Source organism: Aquila chrysaetos, chromosome 1 (genome assembly GCF_900496995.4).
Source record: "Aquila chrysaetos chrysaetos chromosome 1, bAquChr1.4, whole genome shotgun sequence".
In the NCBI taxonomy this organism is placed as follows: Eukaryota; Metazoa; Chordata; class Aves; order Accipitriformes; family Accipitridae; genus Aquila; species Aquila chrysaetos.
Window position 1 is genome coordinate 77,836,548 of NC_044004.1, and position 20,274 is coordinate 77,856,821.

The 20,274-nt window shown below is 40.0% G+C and overlaps 1 protein-coding gene across 5 annotated transcripts in view; it reads right to left on the minus strand.

Annotated features, from left to right (window-relative positions):
* The window catches only part of SPATA5 (spermatogenesis associated 5), a 231,720-nt gene that overhangs the window by 171,152 nt on the left and 40,294 nt on the right, over positions 1-20,274 (minus strand). For all 5 annotated transcript variants that reach the window (XR_005933346.1, XM_030019427.2, XM_030019407.2 and 2 more), the window contains exons 12-13: positions 12,278-12,331; positions 11,802-11,881 (exon numbers count right to left, since the gene is read on the minus strand). Coding sequence is in view for 4 of the 5 variants with exons in the window: in XM_030019427.2 (XP_029875287.1) it covers positions 11,802-11,881; positions 12,278-12,331 (134 nt within the window). In the remaining variant the exon portion in view is untranslated. The remainder of the gene's footprint in view (positions 1-11,801; positions 11,882-12,277; positions 12,332-20,274) is intronic.

Here is a 20,274-nt window from a genome sequence, read left to right on the forward strand (position 1 = left end):
CTAAGCAAAGGAAAAAATAATTGTAAGACTGGGACCAAAATGTTAACATTACATGAAAGGATCTGAAGCTAGAACACCTTGGGGGAGATGCTAAACTTTTTCTTTTTTTTTTTTTTTTTTTAAAAGGATACAAAGAAGAAATATTTGGTTTTAAAGAGAGGTGGCTAGAACGGATATTACATCTTTTCCCAATATAAACATTTCTCTTACAAGCTTCAGACTGAAAAGAAACAAAAAAAAAATTAAAATATTTATTCTAAAGAAAACCCCCACTGTTACAGGGGTATGTACACTGCCAAGACTTTCATGCAATTAGGGCATAATCAGAATATTGCAGTTAAGCAATCACTGATGGCATAATAAAGGTCAAACAATGAAGGGGGATACCAGTACATTATTAGGGGCTTTATTATTACCTGTTAAAAGTGGAGTAAAAAAAATTTTAAAACCACGCATGCAAAAAATATCAATAGTAAAAATAGTATCAAATGAAGAGGTGCCTGGGACCTATGGCACCAGGAATTTCCAATTTCAGTGCTTTTATTTACATAGTTCACTAAGCTGTCATATGATGCACCATTTTTAGCACAGTCTACAGCAAATTAGCTTTTGCCTTAACAGGATACCCCATAAAAATCATAGGCAGGCACAGGTTTACAGTGAGAGATCTCTTTACCAGCTGCTTGGAGCTGCATCAGAGCCACACCATGCGCTCCGAGAGCACTAGCGCTGCCCAAGCTGTTAATCTGAAGGGTGACACGCAAGTATGCGTTTTTCCATTTTCCCATGATTTCCCAGCAAGGGTTTCAAATTAACACAGGCAACGTTCATTAAGGCTGCCCAGACTTTTGACGCAAACGGCAGCCAGAGAAACAAATTATGATTAACCCTCCAGTCCCACGGAGACACTGCCAAAACCAACTTCCAGCCAAGGGGCTGCCTTCGCCCCCCCCCCCACCTGACCTCCACACGTTGATATCATCATCACAACTGCATGGAAATAGTCCTCAAAAGGCACGTCCTGGTACAAACTAATTTCCTGTCAACACGCCACCTGCAAATCCAGGCAGTCAGAATTAAGCCCCTCACATAATCCATGCAGGGCCATGTGTGCACGGGTGCGCATATGCAAGAGCCGTGCCCTAACCAGAAATACCTTGAACTTCAAAATAAAAAAATGTGTGAGCAAAGAGGAGTCTGGCTGCTCCATAAGGGCCTGAGAATTTCAAGTAATCTCTTGTGTTGCCCTAATGAAATACATCAGTCTGTAGGCTATGTGTTATTTTAATCTTTTTGCCAACCCCTCTTTCTTTAAAATCCTCAACGAAGGAGTCTTAAAGGCAAAAAATGTCTTTGCTTACTAGTTTATTACATCAGTTAGAGCCGGATATCCTCCCCTATGTGATATTTCAGCTAATCCTGCAAGTGTCCCACCAGTCTCAGACCAAGCACACATGCACTCCTGAACAGGCACCTCACTTGACCATCAGAGAAACTTCCTGAATGGCAAAAGCCTGTCAAGGTAAGACTATCCATGGATTACAGCAGACTATTGAAGGTGAATATGAAAAACAAAACCTGTTCTTGGTATTTTATTTTAGCTAAAGGCACTTCCAATACATATTTTGACAGAATAAAACATGCATTCTACAGCATACCAAAGCCTCACAATTAATCCGAATTAATTCTGGCCTTGTCTGATGGAACTGAGAGATTGTAAGCCCCAGCTCCAAATTCAGTATAACAGGTGAGGACTCTCCATAGCACCTTTTCTTTTTCTTATCTCCTTTGGCCTTATCCAATGACCACTCTAACCAGCTGGATTCAGATCTCAGTGGGCACCAACATTTCCCCTTCAACATCTTAAACCACTCTCATACTTCTTCCTGGGGATATAAAAGCAACCGCAGCCTGATTCTATCACTGCATCAAGGAGTACATACAGTTCACTAGCTTATATAGTTCTTCAAGCCGAGGAGATTTTGTTTCCAGACATAACCAGATGTATGAAATCACCAGATTTAAATCTGTTACCCTTCTTGCTATAGGCATTTTTTTGACAGCAACTGACTTCTTGGTTTGTACATTTTTACTTATTTAACTTCCTTTTCTTCTCCCCTCCCCTCCCCCTTTATCTAACAGATTTTTTTAATATTTGAAAACTCAAAACAGTCTGAGAATGTAGTCATTACGGTTTCAACTCATGATGAAATTTGGTAAGCATCACCACTGCGAGCTAATGCAAACGTACACTTGCATCATCTGACAACCTAGAACACTTCCAAAGCCAGTGGAATGAATGTTTTTTCAGAACACCAGATGTCATTTTCATTGGAAAGCGTACTTAAGTCTCCATCACCATTTAAATCCTGCAAAGGAGAACCAGTGACTCTCCATCCCATCACTGACTTCAATGGCATTGAAGCCTGTCTGAACACCTTAGCTTCAGAATCAGGACTTTAATTTAGTTACACTGCTAAAAGGTAGACGTAGAAATGCAAGAAATATTTACAAAACAGCATTTTGAGCACTCTTAAATTCACAGCAACTGTGGAGCTACAAAACCAGAAGGAAGTCTGAGAGGGCCCCTCTCCTGAAAAGCCCCATTTCTGCACAGATGACCCTACCTCAGGCAGATCTGCGAGGTCGAAGAGGCAGACCTCAGGAGAAGTATCCAGGATAAATTACTGCAGAGGGATTAATCTCCACACAGCTGAAATCTATAATGCAGGTTTTGCGAGATGGGAGTACAGCCCACCTTCTTTTCCAAAATGTCGTATCAGGCAAGATTTACATACAGATAAAAGCTGACTTTATTATTTTTCCCCCCCCAACAAAAGAATTGCAATCATAATCAAAATTTACAGATTTTAAAAATACTTGTGGACGTGATATAATCTCAAATAATTCTTTTACTGGAATCTCTGGAAATAATTTCCTACCAAAACAAATGTAAAACTCATTGACGTGACAAAATGGTTGGTATCAAAAAAATTAATATAGGTTGAAACAGACCTTTCTGGCAGGACTCTCCGCTTCTCCACAAACTACTGAGGTAAAAGGTTCCTGAAATACCAAAGCCCCCTGCCAGCACGCTCCCACATGAGAGTCGCCTTGCTCACACAGTCTGAAGGATTTTTATTGAGTCTGACATTTCTGTCAGGGCTTTGTAGGGGTAACCTGTCAGCAAGGAGCACCTGCCAAGTCCGTCTTTTCAGTCCAACTGCTGGGATCATAATTGACTGTCACACTGTTTTATTTCCTTCCCTCACAAACTCTGGTGAAATATCGCTTCAGCAGTTCAAGGTTTTCCACAGCATTAAAAGATAATAATAATAATCTACTCCAATAGCATTACTAGAAAAATAATAATTGCAGCATCTTCCCAGATATCAAATTTCACTCAGAAATTCTATCAGTGGGGCATTTTGTCCAGCAGAATAGATATTGCCATGCCAGGTAGAAAAAGCAGGCTCTTCCACACAGGTATGCCCTGCTGAAATATTAATTCAGTGAGAATATTGTCATTTCTGAAGATAGCAGAGCGGGCCCTTATCTTAGCTTTGAACTTTTTTTCCCTTGAATGCTACTGGGCCTTCAAAACCCAAACTTTACTAAATATACTAGGTTTACAGAGACATGTATGTTTACATAATCAGCACAATATCACTATTTTTTCCCCACAGCAGTTTTCCCTCTCCCCCTCAAAATCACAACACCTTTTACATCACGTACTTATTTCTGCTTACAAGCATGATTCCTCTTTTGAGCTGCGTAACTGTCATCCACAATTACTAATTGATTCCTCTATGTACATGCATTCACAACAAAAGAGGTATGTCATAAATCAAAAAGGCATAGCAAGCATACCTAGGCCTAAGCGATCATTATTAAAACACTGGGCCATATTAACTTCTGGCACATACATGATACAACTTCAATGCATATTATTAATTCAGACCACTACAGATACTACAGGCTTGGATGTTATTAAATAGTCTAGGAGAGATATACAGGATGCAAATCTTGTACGTTACCAGTTAAATATTTTGGCTATTCATTAAAAAAAACAAAACAACAAACAAACAAACAAAAAAAAACCCCACCAACAACCAAACCAGTGCTAAGATAAGAAACATTCCCCATAACAGGGAATTTTCCTGCCTGTGTCATCAGAAAAACTCTGAAAGAAGATAATCCTAAATCCTTCCCTCCATCAGCACCCTACAATTAGATGCTGTTGTATTCTGTATGCACCTGTATGAGCTATTACCCACTATATTGTTTCCCATCTTCCCTGTTTCCTCAAGAGCAAAATTCAAGTACTACAGAAGGGAAATCTCCAGAGGAAACCTGGGAAAGTCTGGGATATTCAGAGACTGGGTAGAATATTTAGCTTTACAGTCACCTCCAGGCCAAAACAGTGTTTTGCCAACTGTCAATTCACTGATTAAGTGCGGTTCATGTCTTTTGGTTTTTAAGACATTAGAAAAGCATAGAAAAATAAAAGAACTTCTAGTATTCCTTGAGGGGCCTCCAACTTCTAAGCAAGCTTCCTAAAAAGGGAAGATGAGCTTTGTGAAAACAGGAAACAGTACTCTGCTGTCAGCAAGTGACTTTGAAACAAATGGGCTATAGGCTGCTGAAGAAACATCCTAATCCTCCACAGTCATGCAACCAGCCTCTTCCATTTGCCCAAATTTCTTATTATTGCAGCCTCCCGAAGTTACTGAAGTAGGCCCAGAAAAATGAAACACAATGAAAGGAGAGAAAAGGAAGAAAGGAGCCAGTCTGAGACGAGTTTGGAATCAACAGGCTTTCTTCCAGAGGGCTTTCCCCAAGCACATCTCCAAATCCTTAGGTACCCAGGTGGTGATCCATTGTGCATCTCCATCTGCCTGCAACTAATTCCAGACACACGTCCATGAAAGATGGATGTTAGACCTTGCTTTCACCTGGCCCTGGCACCGCCTAGCTAAAACAGGAAGGATGGTAACGTCAAGAGTTCTCCTATTCTGTTAACACAGACATTGCCTTAAAAAAAAAACCCAAACACACACCTGATGCGCAGTAAATTTCCCATTTCCTTTCTTTCTGTTTTCCTCAGCATTTCTCCTCTGCACATTCCTAGAAGTTAATCAAGTTGAAAACTGTAATGAATCATGTCTACCAGGGAAACAAGTACAGTTTAAGTTGGAAGTATTACAGACCTAGAAGTAACTAAGTAGACTGGATTTCATTTCATTATAACAATATTTAAGTATAAGAGGTTCACTTTCATCTGGAATAAGTTTCATTTATAAGTTTTAATTACAAGTATGTTCCCTTTATATTTCATTTAAAGTAAAAAAAAAAAAAATTAATAGAAAAGAAAATAAAAAAAGACCTTCAATCGTTATAGTCCTAACCCCACAGGCAGTTGTAGCCTGCTTGGGCCCATTTAGTGTCGGTAAGCTGACCTTTTTCCATCGCCAACGCCATATCGGGACTTGAAGTGGTCACCACGTATGCCCACTTCTGATCCCTCTAATCCTGGTATCTGTTTCAAATGGGTCTCTGGCAGGAATCCAGACAGAGGCTCAAATTCATGTCTTTGGCTGAAGCATCTTGCTGCAGGTCAGCTTTGCCACAGCACTCCCAAGCACTACAGAACAGGCTTACCTATATTAACAGACTTGATTAGTCCCTCTAAACCCTGTACATTCATCCATGCACTTGAATGACTTCAAGAAAAGGGTTTACAGATCCAGTCCTGCTTCCACTGATGCCAACGAAAGTCTCTACTGACTTCAAACGTCTGAATTATAATACAGGCTGGCAAAGTTACAAATTATTGGGGTTTTTTAAACAAAAAGGAAGAAACACAGATTTAGAACACATTGTGATAAAGGATTCCCAAGCACAAATACAGGCTGGGTGATGAGTGGATTGAGAGCAGCCCTGCGGAGAAGTACTTGGGGGTGTTGGTTGACAAGAAGCTCAACATGACCCGGCAATATCCGCTCACAGCCCAGAAAGCCAACCATATCCTGGGCTGCAACAAAAGAAGCGTGACCAGCAGGTCGAGGGACGTGATTCTGCCCCTCTACTCGGCTCTCATGAGACCCTACCTGGAGTACTGCTTTCAGCTCCAGGGCCCCCAACATAAGAAGGACATGGACCTGTTGGAGCGCGTCCAGAGGAGGGCCACAAAGATGATCAGAGGGCTGGAGCCCCTCTCCTGTGCAGACAGGCTGAGAGAGTTGGGGTTGTTCAGCCTGGAGAAGAGAAGGCTCTGAGGAGACCTTACAGCAGCCTTCCAGTACCTAAAGGAGGCTTACAGAAAAGATGGGGAGGGACTCTTTATCAGGGAGTGTAGTGATAGGATGCAGGGCAATGGTTTAAAACTGAAAGAGAGTAGATTTAGATTAGTTCTAAGGAAGAAGTTCTTCACTGTGAGGGTGGTGAGGCACTGGGACACGTTGCCCAGAGAGGCTGTGGATGCCCCATCCCTGGAAGCGTTCAAGGCCAGGTTGGATGGGGCTTTGAGCAACCTGGTCTAGTGGAAGATGTCCCTGCCCATGGCAGGGGGGTTGGAACTAGGTGATCTTTGAGGTCCCTTCCAACCCAAACCATTCTATGATTCTTGCCAGACAAGAAGCGTTAACAAGTTTGTTTTAAAATTAAAGGCATTGCAGACATTTATCATATATACACACAACCCATGGGTAATGCTATTTGTTAAAATTGCTATTCCAAAGCAAATTACAAGCTTTACTGTACGATTAAATTGTTTCAAAACTTTACTTCTTCACCACTCCTTGCTAGGCCTAACATAGAAAGTTGGCACTGGACATGCAGCTTTTTTCCCAGACAATATTTCTATTTGGATACCAAATTCCAAAACTTTAAAGAATTCAGGCAGCAGTCACCAAAAGTTTTGAATGCCTCAACTCTCTATCACATCCAAACACAGCTCAGGTATTACAGGGAATCAGCTGATGTTCCCCAATTCAGGGACAACCAGCGCCAACATAAGCCTCCTTGCCTAACTGAGCCAGCTGCTAGAATCAGGTCCCTCATAACACAAGTGTGGCACGGGAAACTCCATTTCTTCCATGTATTCTTTGTTCAATTGCCTTTGCATGAGTAATACTAGAGTGACAGTACCTCCTCCAACTCTACTACTGGTAATTTACCCTGTGCAAGGTGGTTTTCTGCTGAGAACCTTGATCCTACCTAATGCCACTTTGCTCTGTCCCTGCAGGGCCCAGCCCGTAGGTTTCACTGCGCGGCTGCAATACACTGATCTCCTTCATGACAAGGGGCTGCCGACTACACCAGGGAATTTGCATAGGTACAAAAATGCGACAGTATGTTCAAGCGTACAGTGTAATATGTGAAGTGTACAGTATAAATATGTGCTAAAATATTCCAGAAAGACAGACAGCTTGGTTTAAAAACAGAAGATTTATCACAGTCCCTGTTAGAAGCAGAGGTGGCACAGTACAGAAGAGAAGCTGCTGTTCTTCACAGCTTCATTTAGAGGCCTGAGGACCTCAAAAGTTAAGACTGCAAATATTTTAATACCTAAAGTGGAAACAGTACGTCTTTCAGAGGTTCTGAGCATTTTAAGTTGTGGCTTAGGAATGTGTCTGTTCTCCCTCCCAGCATACAGGATAACATACCTCCCCAGAAAAGCATCATCGTATTGTAGTTTCAGGGCACTGGTACCAAAGTCCCTTCACTTTGTCACTTCTACCCTCACTCTGAAAAAGGTTACCATTATTCATCTACCAACTTGTTTTGGCCTCCAGAAGTCAAACGCAAGGTACTGATTTTGTCCCTTGGCTTTCTTTTTTTTCCCTTTGAAAATGGCATTTGTCAGTGTCTTCAACATCAGTCTACAACATTTCCCATCTTACATTACAAAGATTGGAAGTTAAAGGGGAAAATGCTTTGCTTCTGAAAAGCAAGAAAAGGAACAAATATGTCTCTTGACCAAAAATCCTAAAAATCCTACTTATATAAACAATGTCCCATTTCCAAAGCACAGAGATTTCTTAAGTTCAGCAAACAGACTGTCTGTGCCGCATTTACACAGAGCAATGTTCATTCATCACTTTCAAGTCTAATTACCAAGCCATTTCCCTCTTGGCAACCTCTAATGGCCAGAAGAATTAGGTTTTACATGGTCAGGATACCAAGGGATAACAAATACCCATAACTCTTTGCAGCTGTGCAATTTGTAAAGCCTCTCAAGCTTTGTCCAGGCAAGGGATTACTGTGAGGCAAACTTTCCTCCTCATGCGCTGCTGTATCTGGACCAGTCCTGCGGGTCTCGCTTCAGTGCAGTCTCTCCTACAAAAAGTCATAACAACATCTTTCAAAAGTAAGGAGAAGGAAGAAAAAGTCATAACCCGCTTGTGGAAGGCAAATGCTAATTAGAACCACAAAGCAGTGGAAAAGGCTCCGTGCATCAAATAGTTCACCTCTCCCGGTGCACGACTGTTCCTTGCTGCACGTTAATTCGTGAAATGTCAGTTTTGTTTGAAAGATGTCAAGTGGTACGTTGCTGGAGCTCCTCCCATGTGACTAACTCACAGTGAAGAATTCTCTGCCAAAAGCCTTTCTGATTTGCAGAAGTTTTTCCTATCTCACTCATCATGACACCTCTAACTTTCTACCATCTTTTCTTCCACATGTTTATCATCTATCTTTTAGAATCAATTATAGTGAATGCCTCCCTTTTTCTTTATAGTCAGTCCATTGAGCTCCTAATTTTTTATTTTCAATTGTCTCTAAACTTCCTCTAACATCTCAACATAAACCAGAGAGGGAAAAAATCTTCCAAGAGCACTAGAAGCACAGTGCAGCAGAACAAAATGCAGAAGTGAATACAGCTCAAATTATCTGTCTTCACCACCACACTGGAAACTCATGTCCGTTCAGAAACACCCTTTCATCTTCTTGCATCAAGGAATTCCAGACTTCTCCATCAAGCAAACGCTCCTTACACTGAACTATTTTTCTTCAGAGGTGCAGGATTGTATTTTTGTAAATTCTCTTTGAGGCTGATATGTATCCAGCCCACATTTTTAATTCTTTGATTAATATGTATTAGTTTGCTGCCTACATGCAAAATTGGGAGGGGGGTGTGGACAGACAAGAAAAAAAACCCAGGAGCTTATTTCATAGAGATAAAACATACGGAACCTCTAAGCAGGCTGGAAAAGAAATCATTTTTTCAGAAATAATACATTTTGACACTGAAAAATGTCAATTAATGTAAATTTTGCTGATTTCGAAGTATTATGTCTTGCAACTAATAAATGCACACAAATACATTGTGTAAAACAAAACTGTTATACGAGACAGTTACATGAGGTAGAGTGTTAGATGTATTACAATTATGGAGTTATGGCTTGGGAATGTATAATAAATAAAACACTGTGGCATATCTGAATGCAGCTCCAGTGTTTGCCATGGAGTAATGGCTTCTGCAGTGACAGAGACTCCACTACATGATGCAAAGGAGACATTATATTGAATGGTGCAAACAAGAAAATTCCTTAGCTTTCTTGATCTACCTGTATTCCAATTAATTACAAAGTCTATTAGTTTGTATGTGCCTGCTGATGAGAAGGGATTGTTCTGTGATCTCTACAGAAGGTTGGGAGCAAAACGTTTGTGTTTTAAAGCCACAAGCTTTAGTCAAATCTAAACAAGTAATAATGGGTTAATGAATACTTGGCAAAGTGCTTTGAAGAGCAAAAGCATTAAGCAATTACTCAATGTTATTTCACATCTGTATTTCAGATCTGAACTACGCGTAAAACTACTCTCACAACTTAACAGCTTAGGCTTCTCTGTATCTCTGGACGCGTCCTGTTAGGATCAGGAGAGGAGATTTGGGATCGAGCACATTCTGCACAAAGCACACAGCCCACAGAATCCTAACAAGGATTTAACCTGAGAGGAAAAACTTTTACAAAGCTGTATCACAGAGTGTTTTTCACTGCCAAGGCAGAGAAAACTAATTCACCCAACAGAGGGAACCGGGAGACAATATAAACAGGTGTTTCCTTGAAAAGTTCAGTATGGTTAGTAATAGTACAGGAAATGGATCTCCAGAGGCCACAAATCGTTAGCATCTCTAATGCATTTGCAAATTCCTACTGTGCAAAGTCAGCCTGTAAAAAAAGGCCATTTCTAATAAGTGCCTTGTCTGGTTTCCTACACCATTTAATTTCAGATGAATTTTATGAGAACTCTGCTACATATTTTACCTCCCATCTGGTTCAGATTTGACAATGAAATATTTGTGTGTCCCACCCTGTTCTTTTTAAAGCTCCAAAACCAGATGTCTCCAGCACAACATGACTGCAGCAGGTCATACCACATTCTTCAGCAAGCTGTGCCAGGCCTACTACCCCCCACAGACAGTCCCAGGTAAGGTAAAGTTGGGTTGTTTACTCCCTAAAAGAATAGAGCAAACAAACAAACAAACTCAACGCCTCTAGGGCACTGTGTGAAAAGGCTGATTAAAATGTACTATGGCTTATTCTTCCAAAAGGTTTTATCTTATGAAGTGGTGTTTCTGAAAACTAAACACATGAAACATGAAAAATTGCAGCAGGGGAAGATATTCTTCCCCCCCTGCCCCCCGCCATCGGCTTGATTCCAGCACACATTTTTGCAACTTCTCTATTGTGATAAGCAGGCAGGTGTTTCAGTATGTACCACAGGGTGGCTAACATTTCTAGGCTGTTTACAAATTTCACATTTACAGACATTGCATGTGAGAAGGATGCTGATGAAGATGTCTTCTATCAAATTTTGCATTTTCACCATAAAATGTGTTTATTTCTTAACAGTTTCACAGGGCAGCTCTACGCTGCATGTGATGCCACCTCCTATAACATAAACAATTTATTTGTGTCACTGAAATGTCAGAATAACAGATACAAATTGCCCTTTTGCAATACAAAGGAATCTGATTGTATAGGTGCCGAGGTAGCTTCTTTTCCAGAAAAATGATGAAGTTGTGATGCACCTTTAAACTGGACAAATACTTTCTACATGCACATATTTGATAGTTTTTCATGCAGAACAAACCAGAAAAAAAGTACTTGCTCACAACAAGTAGTAGTATTTTATAAGAAGGTATCCCCCAAGAAAGACCACTTACAGAGCTTGTCAAATCTTAAATGCTACAGTAGCAACTAAAACCTGCTATAATCCTCCTTCAGACAAGAGCTAAACATCTCTTGGAATCACAAAGCAGAATATTAAACAAAACATTGTTAGCTGCTTGCACAATAATCCCTTTTTAGCATCACACATGAAAGGACATAAGTGTTCCCAAATCTTTTCATGAAGTTTTCTCCAGTCTGGTGAAATGTTTAAATGTAAGTGTAAATTGAGACATATGAGTAGCTTCCTTGGAAATTTGTGTTATATAGCATATGATTGTATTGTTTGCTTGATGAAGACGCTATATTAGGCCAGTGCAACAAGCCTGGGAAAAGAAAGGAGTTAGTTACTGGAAATAAATGCAAGCTAAAACCACAGAAAAGAGCTAAAGGGCATGAGAACCAGTAGAATCATTCCTGCTAATGAGATGAGAAAGGAGGAAGAACTCCACCAGCTTACCTGTTTATGCCAAGTTAAATGCACAAGTCAGAAATGCTATCCTTCTGCATGTGGAATGAATATATTTAATAAAATAATTCTAGAAAGGTAATACAGTTGTGATTGCACAATGTAAGAGTAATTTATCAGAAAATAATGTCTGTGATTTTTGTAACAGGATTACTTACCTTCCCCTTTCAACTGCCAAGGCATCTATTTCGTCAAAGAAAAGAATTGAAGGAGACACAGCTCTGGCTTTCCTAAAGATCTAGAAAAACAACAATTAAACACTCAGTTTTAAGGGATGGAAAATCTTTACAGAATGCTATCACCCCCTGCACACCTCAAAATCTACAGAGCATCACAGAACAGACATAAGCATTGTCTTTTTTTTTTTTTTTTAAAAAACAAAAAACCAGACCTCTTAGAAGTTATTCATAATACTGCGCGATAGAGGCTTTTTGACATGCGTCACTAGGCCGATGCAGGAAAAAGTTAAACAAAACAAAATATACCTTCTGCTTTTTTTTTTTTCCTTTTCTTTTTTAAACTTAAACCAGAAGGGGATTTTTTGGAAAGTTTAAGGTAACCTTATAAGCAGAAAAGAATTTGAATGCCAAGAAAGCTTGATGTGTAACATTATGTATAGCTTGCCCTTTCTCACCTCTCTCACTGCTCGTTCAGACTCACCAACATATTTATTCATCAGCTCAGGTCCCTGCAAAATTAAAAAAAAAAGTTTAATAACCACATTACATTTACATATAAAAGGACCGAGACAATCTGCCAGTGCTGCATTACTGATGCTCTGTTACAAGGAATTTTGATAATTTGCCACTTGCAAGTCTTATTTCTGCATTTTTAGATTTACCTTCTACCTGTACGAAGTCTTCCTCCGTTTGTTACAGCACTATGCATGCATGCAACTATGCACGTAGTTTAGTCCTCCCATCATAATACTTTCCTAGTACTTTCATGAGAAATGGAATTAACCAAAAAAATAAACACTTTGGGGTTCTTAAAAGTTGTTGGCTCAACAACAGCAACAAGGGGGCTGCAAATCAGCCAAAAAGATGAATTACACTTGCACTGTCAACACGCATCCTGTCCAGCCAAGCACCAAAACAGTGACTTAAACCAATGTCTAACAGCACTTCTTTGAACTTGACAGTTTGCACATCCAGAAAGAAGCTGCCATAGCAGCACACCTGAAACCCATCCATGATGCACTCCATCCCCAGCGAGAAAGCTGTTCAGTGTCTTAGCTCATTCGCGTTCCTTCTCCTCTCTGCTGAGAATGCCAAGCACGATTATTAGTGCCAGCTGCTGCAGTGCCTGTTTATACTCACAGCCCTGTCCACTAGGAACAGACCGGAGACCACAGGGTCAACGTGCAAGTCTTGAACAAGTACTTACAATTATAAAAAGTAAAACAATGGCAAACTCTCAGAGTATTTTCTGTTCTGCTATATCCTGTAGAATAGGCTTCTTAAATAATGCTTCCTAATGGGACTAAGATTCTCATGGGATTGGCAATGACTCATGGACTTCAGCCTGGTTTGCATCAACACTGACCTGCAGCTACAGCCAACGATGATTCTCCTCTGCCCTGAACGAAAGAGCCAGTGGCTTCAATCTATTTTCCAGGGAACAGGTGTCCTCATGATTTCACCAGCAGAAACAACAACCTTCTTCACAGTCAGAAAACTGAACAACCTTCCTATGCTTCATAGCTTGCGAGTACCTCCAGGTAACACTTGGCTCAGAGCAGTAAGGCAGCTTTAAACAGCAGGTATGTTAGAATTAAGAATTTGTGGCAGAAGCACATTTATACATTGGCAGTGACAGAGCTTCTGTTACAACCCCTCTTTGAAGAGGACCGTCTGGACTTTGTACCCAGATGGGTAGAATACAGATTCACTACTCTAAAAATGCAGCACACTGTTTGCTGCAGTCTCCCCTCTCCACACTCATTTCCACTCTTCGCAATAACAGTGCACTGACTTTATCTTGACACTGGCACCATTGGAAAGTACCTGCGCATACGTATGGGAAAGAAACATACACTCTAAAAAGAAAAGCAGAAGCTATCTGATATCAGCAAAACATCCAGGCTATGCCACTATTTTTATTTATTTATTTTCAAAGAGTTGTCTATTATCCAAAGGACCAGGTGAGATACTGCAGTAGCCGAACCTAGTGTACCACACACGTAAAAGCAACCGTATAAGGGATGGCAGAAGAGCATGCAGTGCTTGCGCATAGGAAATGTGATACAATTAGCGTTGCTTCCTTTCATCAACATCCACCCTTAAAGCAACTGCTACAGTAACTTAAACTGAAGTGTCACCTGCAGGCTTTCAACAACTTCAGAATTGGAGTCTGTTGGATACTTGTGTGGAAACAGAATTATTCAGACACATAATTGAAGAATGCAGGAAAGAAAGAGAAGGAAAAACAAGGTAAGAGTGACAAACACAAAGCCTTTTCCTACTGTTCGCTTTAGACACCGAACATGAGGAGCGTGCAGCAGTTTGTGCAGAACAGGCTTGCAGCTCAAAGAGACACAACCCAGCTGCTCCGGGCCCTTGCCATTCATCACATTCAGTGCAGATGAGGAATCTGATAGCATGGGCCTAACAAATCCTTAAGGAACAAAAGCGCAGGCTTCTCTTTTTGTCTAGCTTTCTGTTAAACTGAGCTGATACACTGAGAAACCTCTGCAGATTCTACCCACAGTTATAGATTTCTTCTACTAACTTTTTCTTGGAGCCTGTGGACCTTCTCTTTCACGCCCTTATTCTCATAAGTAATCTTCATTCACATCAGTATTCTCATGGAAACCAACATCATACACATCAGTGCCAACAGTGTACTACTCTACTATGACACAACATCAAATAGCCTGACATTTTCTCTTCTTTTGTCTGAGCAAAAAAATACTTAAAACCAAAACTACTCTCTTTGAGCTTTAAGGTACAATATAATTTCAGATGCTTGGAGTTTTATTTTTAATTAAGCATTAATATATGATCAAGGCAACATCAAAGCAATAAATACTGTTTAAAACGTTTCCAAAGAGAATTATTCTGAATGCATGGTTTTTGCTGTAAGCTTTGACATGAAGTTCTTCTCCATTTTTCTGTTCATTAAGCAGCAACTCCAGGTGAAAGACCACTATGTATTAATGACCTGTGCCTCTTCAGGGAGAATTTTCATGAAAATTGATTTGAAGGTCTCCTAGTTCACCACTCACGAGCGATACCAAAACCACTGTTGAGAACCATGGTTTTATTGCAAGTGGCTTAGAACTCTTATTGTACATGGCAATAAAGGAAAAGACTCCGAAGTAAGAGAAAGCACACACAGAAGAGGGGGAATTGGTATACATTTCATCTCATGCAAACACTTAAAACCACAACCCAAAAACTAGAAATGTTCAAAGAAGCTGGATGTAGAAACTGAACTGGGTCAGCTCTGGTCACACCCGAGCTGAACCTCTGCCTTACCCTGTCTGCAAATGGGCCGACCTTTAGCTGAGCTTGATGGCAGTTCTTTCAAAAGACAGATCTGTATGACAAGCAGTCTACAGGCCGCCACAAAGTCACCTGCTGACACGGCTTCTAATTTTCACAAAGCCCACCTTCTCTTTTTAGGAAGGTTGCTTTGAAGTTGGAGGCCGCTCAAGAAATACCAGGAGCGGTTTTTTTTATTTTTCAATGCTTTTCTACTGCTTCAAAAATCAAATTACATGAGCCCAACTTAGTCAGCAAGTCAACATTTGTTGAAACATCATTTTTGGCCCAGAGGTGAGCCTAACGATTCCTTTAAAAGCTGTTTATAGCTGTTGATATACTGACCAAGAGGTGGTAGTAACAAATGGTCCAGTTTAATGATGCATACTTCTGTGCTCTTCTGCCACAAGCCATCTTCCATATGAAGGGACGTGAAGAAATAAAACCTGTTCCTTCTGGTCAGTTGCACAGTGACTCCAAAACCAGCAAAAGATTTGGAGCAGGAAATTGGCAGAAGTAGTTGTAGCTTAGCCATGCATATAAGCATACCATTTGTGAGGTATAGTCCAGACTAATAGTATAAAATCTGCCAATTCAGGCCCACTGTATACTGCTGAGTTTTGTTTATTCAACCTCAAAGTAGAGATAGTTTCCGGGTATACTCTGTTTAAAGACTATCCCATCCTCATTTACAAGATACATTCCCCTTGTATCACGAAACCTTTCACTTGTTTATGATCTGGATTGGGTGTTGATTTTTTTTTTTAATTAAAAAAAGCAAGAAAAAAAGAAAATCCCTTACATTTAAAATACGATCAGAATAAGCTCTTGAAAGATTAACTGCACAAAAGATAAAACCCCTGTATACAGGCTGCAACATGAGATAAGCTTGTGTACACCTGGTTATGACAGAAGTTCTCAAAGTGTTTTTAAACTGCAAGAGGAACATCTGGTATCCCTGAAGTTGAAGCGTATCAGTAATTTTTCTAAGCAGTGCTTAAAATCACTTGCAGATTTTTTTTTCCCCACCTGAAAATACTGAGGTAGTAACTTTCAACTGATAGGAAATTTAGTCAGTAACTTCCCTCTATAAATAATTTTTTTTACTGTTTTGACAATCAGGCAAGATAGGCATTTATGCTTGTTGAACCAGATGGACATGGCTCCAGATTTCTCCAGCATACAGCTCTGTCTACTCTCGTCAAAAATACTGCCATAACCTCACATGCCAGTTCTAGGCTCTAACACAGACACACTAAACTATGTTAGCCACAGAGTACAATTCATATATTCTAAAAATCCAATTAATTAGAGAATTTATATCACATCCTACAGATTATTACTCTACAATAGATAATGCACAATTCCCTCTTTGCCATGGTCAAAGTAGAAATGATCAAACATACATTAAAACATCATTCATAATGAATATTTACTTTCAAATGGAAGTATCTAGAAACTGAGCTCTCTACTGTAAATGTCAAAAAAAAAAAAAAAAAGACAGAGGGTGCCAAAATTAGTTTTCAACTGTTCACAATGTGTACCTAGGGCAATGTTCATTGCCCACACTCAGACATCTGCATCCGAGTTAGACATTCGCACTAAGTGATTTGGACAGACAGACGTCTACCTCCCAGATGCAATGCACCTCACTGATATGCTAACTTCTCATCAAACTGCAGGAGGAGCATAGATAGCCAGCCAGCTCAGAGGAGCGAAGCTTGGTGATTTCTTTCCAGCTCCATGACCATGCAGGTGAGACGATCTACTACAACAACATTAACTGATTTGGAAGAGACTCAGTAATTAGTTACATAGTCTTTTGATACTGTAATCTCAACAGCAAAATGCTATCCCATCCCTACCACAGTCAAACCAAAGCAACACATGACTCAGGCCGGCTGCAGGAAAGAGAGTTAACAAGACAAACAGTGAGACTTCCTTTATTTTAACAGTAAAGCTATTTCTAACGCAAAGGTTGTACATGTGTGATTTGGTAATTGGTTACGCTACATAGAAAAATATTTGCTCAGAAAACGCATTATATTTACTTGTTAAGAATAAAGCCTACTTCTCTTTCAATGCTGTTTAATGATTTAATCTGCAGCACTCCCAACTTCTCAGCACAAGTAAACTCCAGGCTGAGCGCCATGCACCATTTTAATCACTTCCTCTCCCTCTGCCCTGCATTCCAGAGGACCTTAAAAACTTGTTGACACCTGTCTAGTGTTTTAAAAACTTCAATTTCAACAGGTGCTTATGGGTTCCAAAGTGTCTAAGGGAGTAGGCTGGCAAAAAATTGTCATCCTCAATCCTTGCAGTGAAGTTGCTAAAAGCAGTGTAATTAAACTGTGAAGACAAATATAATATCTGTTCTTCCTTATTGGCATGCCTCAGAATTCACTTGTTTGCCATTTGCCTTGACTAGCAAACTTTAATGACAATCTTTTGAGGCTTCTTTACACCATACAGAAGCCAGTGTTTGTAGTGTGGTGTGAACTGACTGGCAATACCGAATTAAATTCACTGCATGCATCGGTGCCTTCAGTGAGGGCCCTCTTCAGCACCCAGGCTTAGCTGTCACTCAAATTTACCAGGATTTTGCATGCTCACGAAGTGCTGCACCAGCACAGGCCCAGCACTATCAAGTCAGAGGTGAAATTCTATCGTGACAGAGTTGAAGCACATCTAGAAGTAACCCATCCTGCCCACCTGCCCCATCCACAAAGAAATCCCTTTGCGAGTCATTTCCATTCATCATGGATTTTCAGCACCCATTCCTATTCTCCACCACTTTTCGCTACAGGCTAAACAGCTGCCATCCACTACTCTGTCTAGGACCAGGCTTGGCACCGTCAGGGCAGTATCCATATGGGATCAAAAATCATAGACCAAGACGACACAAAATTAGCCATCCGCACTGCAAAACATTTGGCTGCTGACACTTAACCCCTCCAAGCAACACCCCATTCCACAATTGCTACTTTTACCTGGTTGCTGACAAACCCTTGGTAACTTGGAGAGGGGGGGGGGGGAGAGAGAGAGAGAAAGAAACTAAGTGCTACTAAAAATTAATCTTGCAAAGTAATTGAGAAGGGACAAGGAAACAGAGACAGGGGATTATCTTTGAATAATTTTCTGCCTGCATGTTCACTTTTGGGAAGCTTATGGTAAGAGTGGATGAATGCCTTATTTTATTTTGAGTAAAACATGGAGATAGCTTCAGGACTGAAAGAGTTCATTAAAGTATCTCAAATTGTCATCCCTTGTAAAGAACGTTAAACAAATTTTTCAAATACAGCTAGTTCCACTACCTGCTAATTAACTAACAAGTTACTGTGAATGTGATACTATGGATCTTTTCAGAAATTTTATCGAATATTTGCCCCAGTTTCTCATAAAACCACAATGCTTCTTCATTCTTCATCTTAAACATTTTGCTTAGCTAGTTACAGGCACCAAGCTTTCTTATTTCATGCTTCTGCCCACTAAAATCCCCATCAAAAGGCTAAACTATCTCCCCAAAATTCAGTGACAGTTCTTCACAAAGCAAAGCAGTTGGCCTTTCCAAGCCTCATTAATCTGTTTGAGCTGCCACAGCCAAGAGCTGAAGGGAAAAGCAGAGGAAACTTCAATTGGAAAATATTTTGACATAATTGACCCAGATGACAAACTAAGCTTAAGCACATGTCAAGCACAGGGAGTGGTACAAAAGCATCGGCAGGGTGATACAGGAAGTTAAATCAAGCCAAGGTGAAGTCAGAGCTTTGAGAACAGTGTATATTTTTGTAATTACTGCTAATTGAAAAAAGAAAAGATTCCTTCAGCCCAAGCTGTTAAGTAACAGCAAATAAAATGTCAAGAATGTTTTCTAACCTTGGGGTTTTTTCCCCACTCCATAGTTGGAGCTCCTAACCAATGCAAATAGTATTTTAGAGCAGTTTAGTACACATCATCTGTACCGTCGGTTTGCTCAGTGTTAATGTCCTTAAACACTACTTACTGTCACGGATGGGTTTGGGTGGTTAGGGGTTTTTTTTTGGGGGGGGGGGGGGGGGGGGGTTGTTGTTTTTGGTTTTTTTTAAGTATTGCTTCATTATGTTTACAACAATTAGTGTGTCTCAGCTGAATTCTGAGGGGTTTGACTTTTGGAGGTCTAAATTTTCTGAAAATTTAAGCTGGTTTTTGTCACTGTCACTAAGTGAGTTTTTGCCTTAGTTTTGATTTTAAACAGACAAATATTAAAAAGCACTAAGCAGCAAGAAGAAAAATTCTGCTTCCAAAACCATTACAAGCATATAGAAGTTACATAATTTTTCTTGTTATTTATTTTGTAAACTCAGGTAATCTGCTTGTTGGACAGAAAACAGAACTCAAAGTCCCCCGTTGATATAATCCTGAGCAAAAGCCTCCTGAAATTAGTAGAAAGTCTCCCTCTGGTTTTAGCAGGGTGAGTAAGGAGAAGGTAATGTAATGCAGGATACCATCAACAACATACATCCCTCTAGTATGCAGCATCCTGGGCTTATGGGCAACTCAAGGGGCAAAAGGATTTTCCAGTCCCCGTGGTCCTATGGGGACCCTCAGCTAAGGAACACATTATAACTGGGTGATGGAGTTTATCTGGGTAGGTACTGTGATGGTGCCTCCCAGCCTGACAACATAACAGCAAACTTTAGTGTTCATTTTGAAATAGGTTAAAAACAAAAAAGTGACATGGTTTTGTTATTTGGTAGTGAAGTGAATTATGTACGTACCACAATAACAGAAGAGAAAAAAAATTCACAGAGATTCTCTGCAAGTTGCTTCCCAGAAAACCAACAGAAAACCCGTGAAGAAAAGTAATATTCATTAGATTCTTAGCCCAACACAATGACACAGGATTTCCTAAAAATAAAATTTAGAAAAAAATTTTTAAAAAAGAAAAAAAATCCGAGAGGGCAGTCATAACAAATCTAAATAAACTAAGATGCAAGACAAATGCAGATATAATTTTCTATGCCATACAGCAAGATACAGAAGTTTCCTCCAAAAATATTCTCACAATATCACCATAAAAATCATAGTGGTCTAATCAACATATATCTCAAAAAAGCAGGCAGTCAAAGCTGACCCTAAGTGCAGGAACTGTCAAAACAGTACAGAG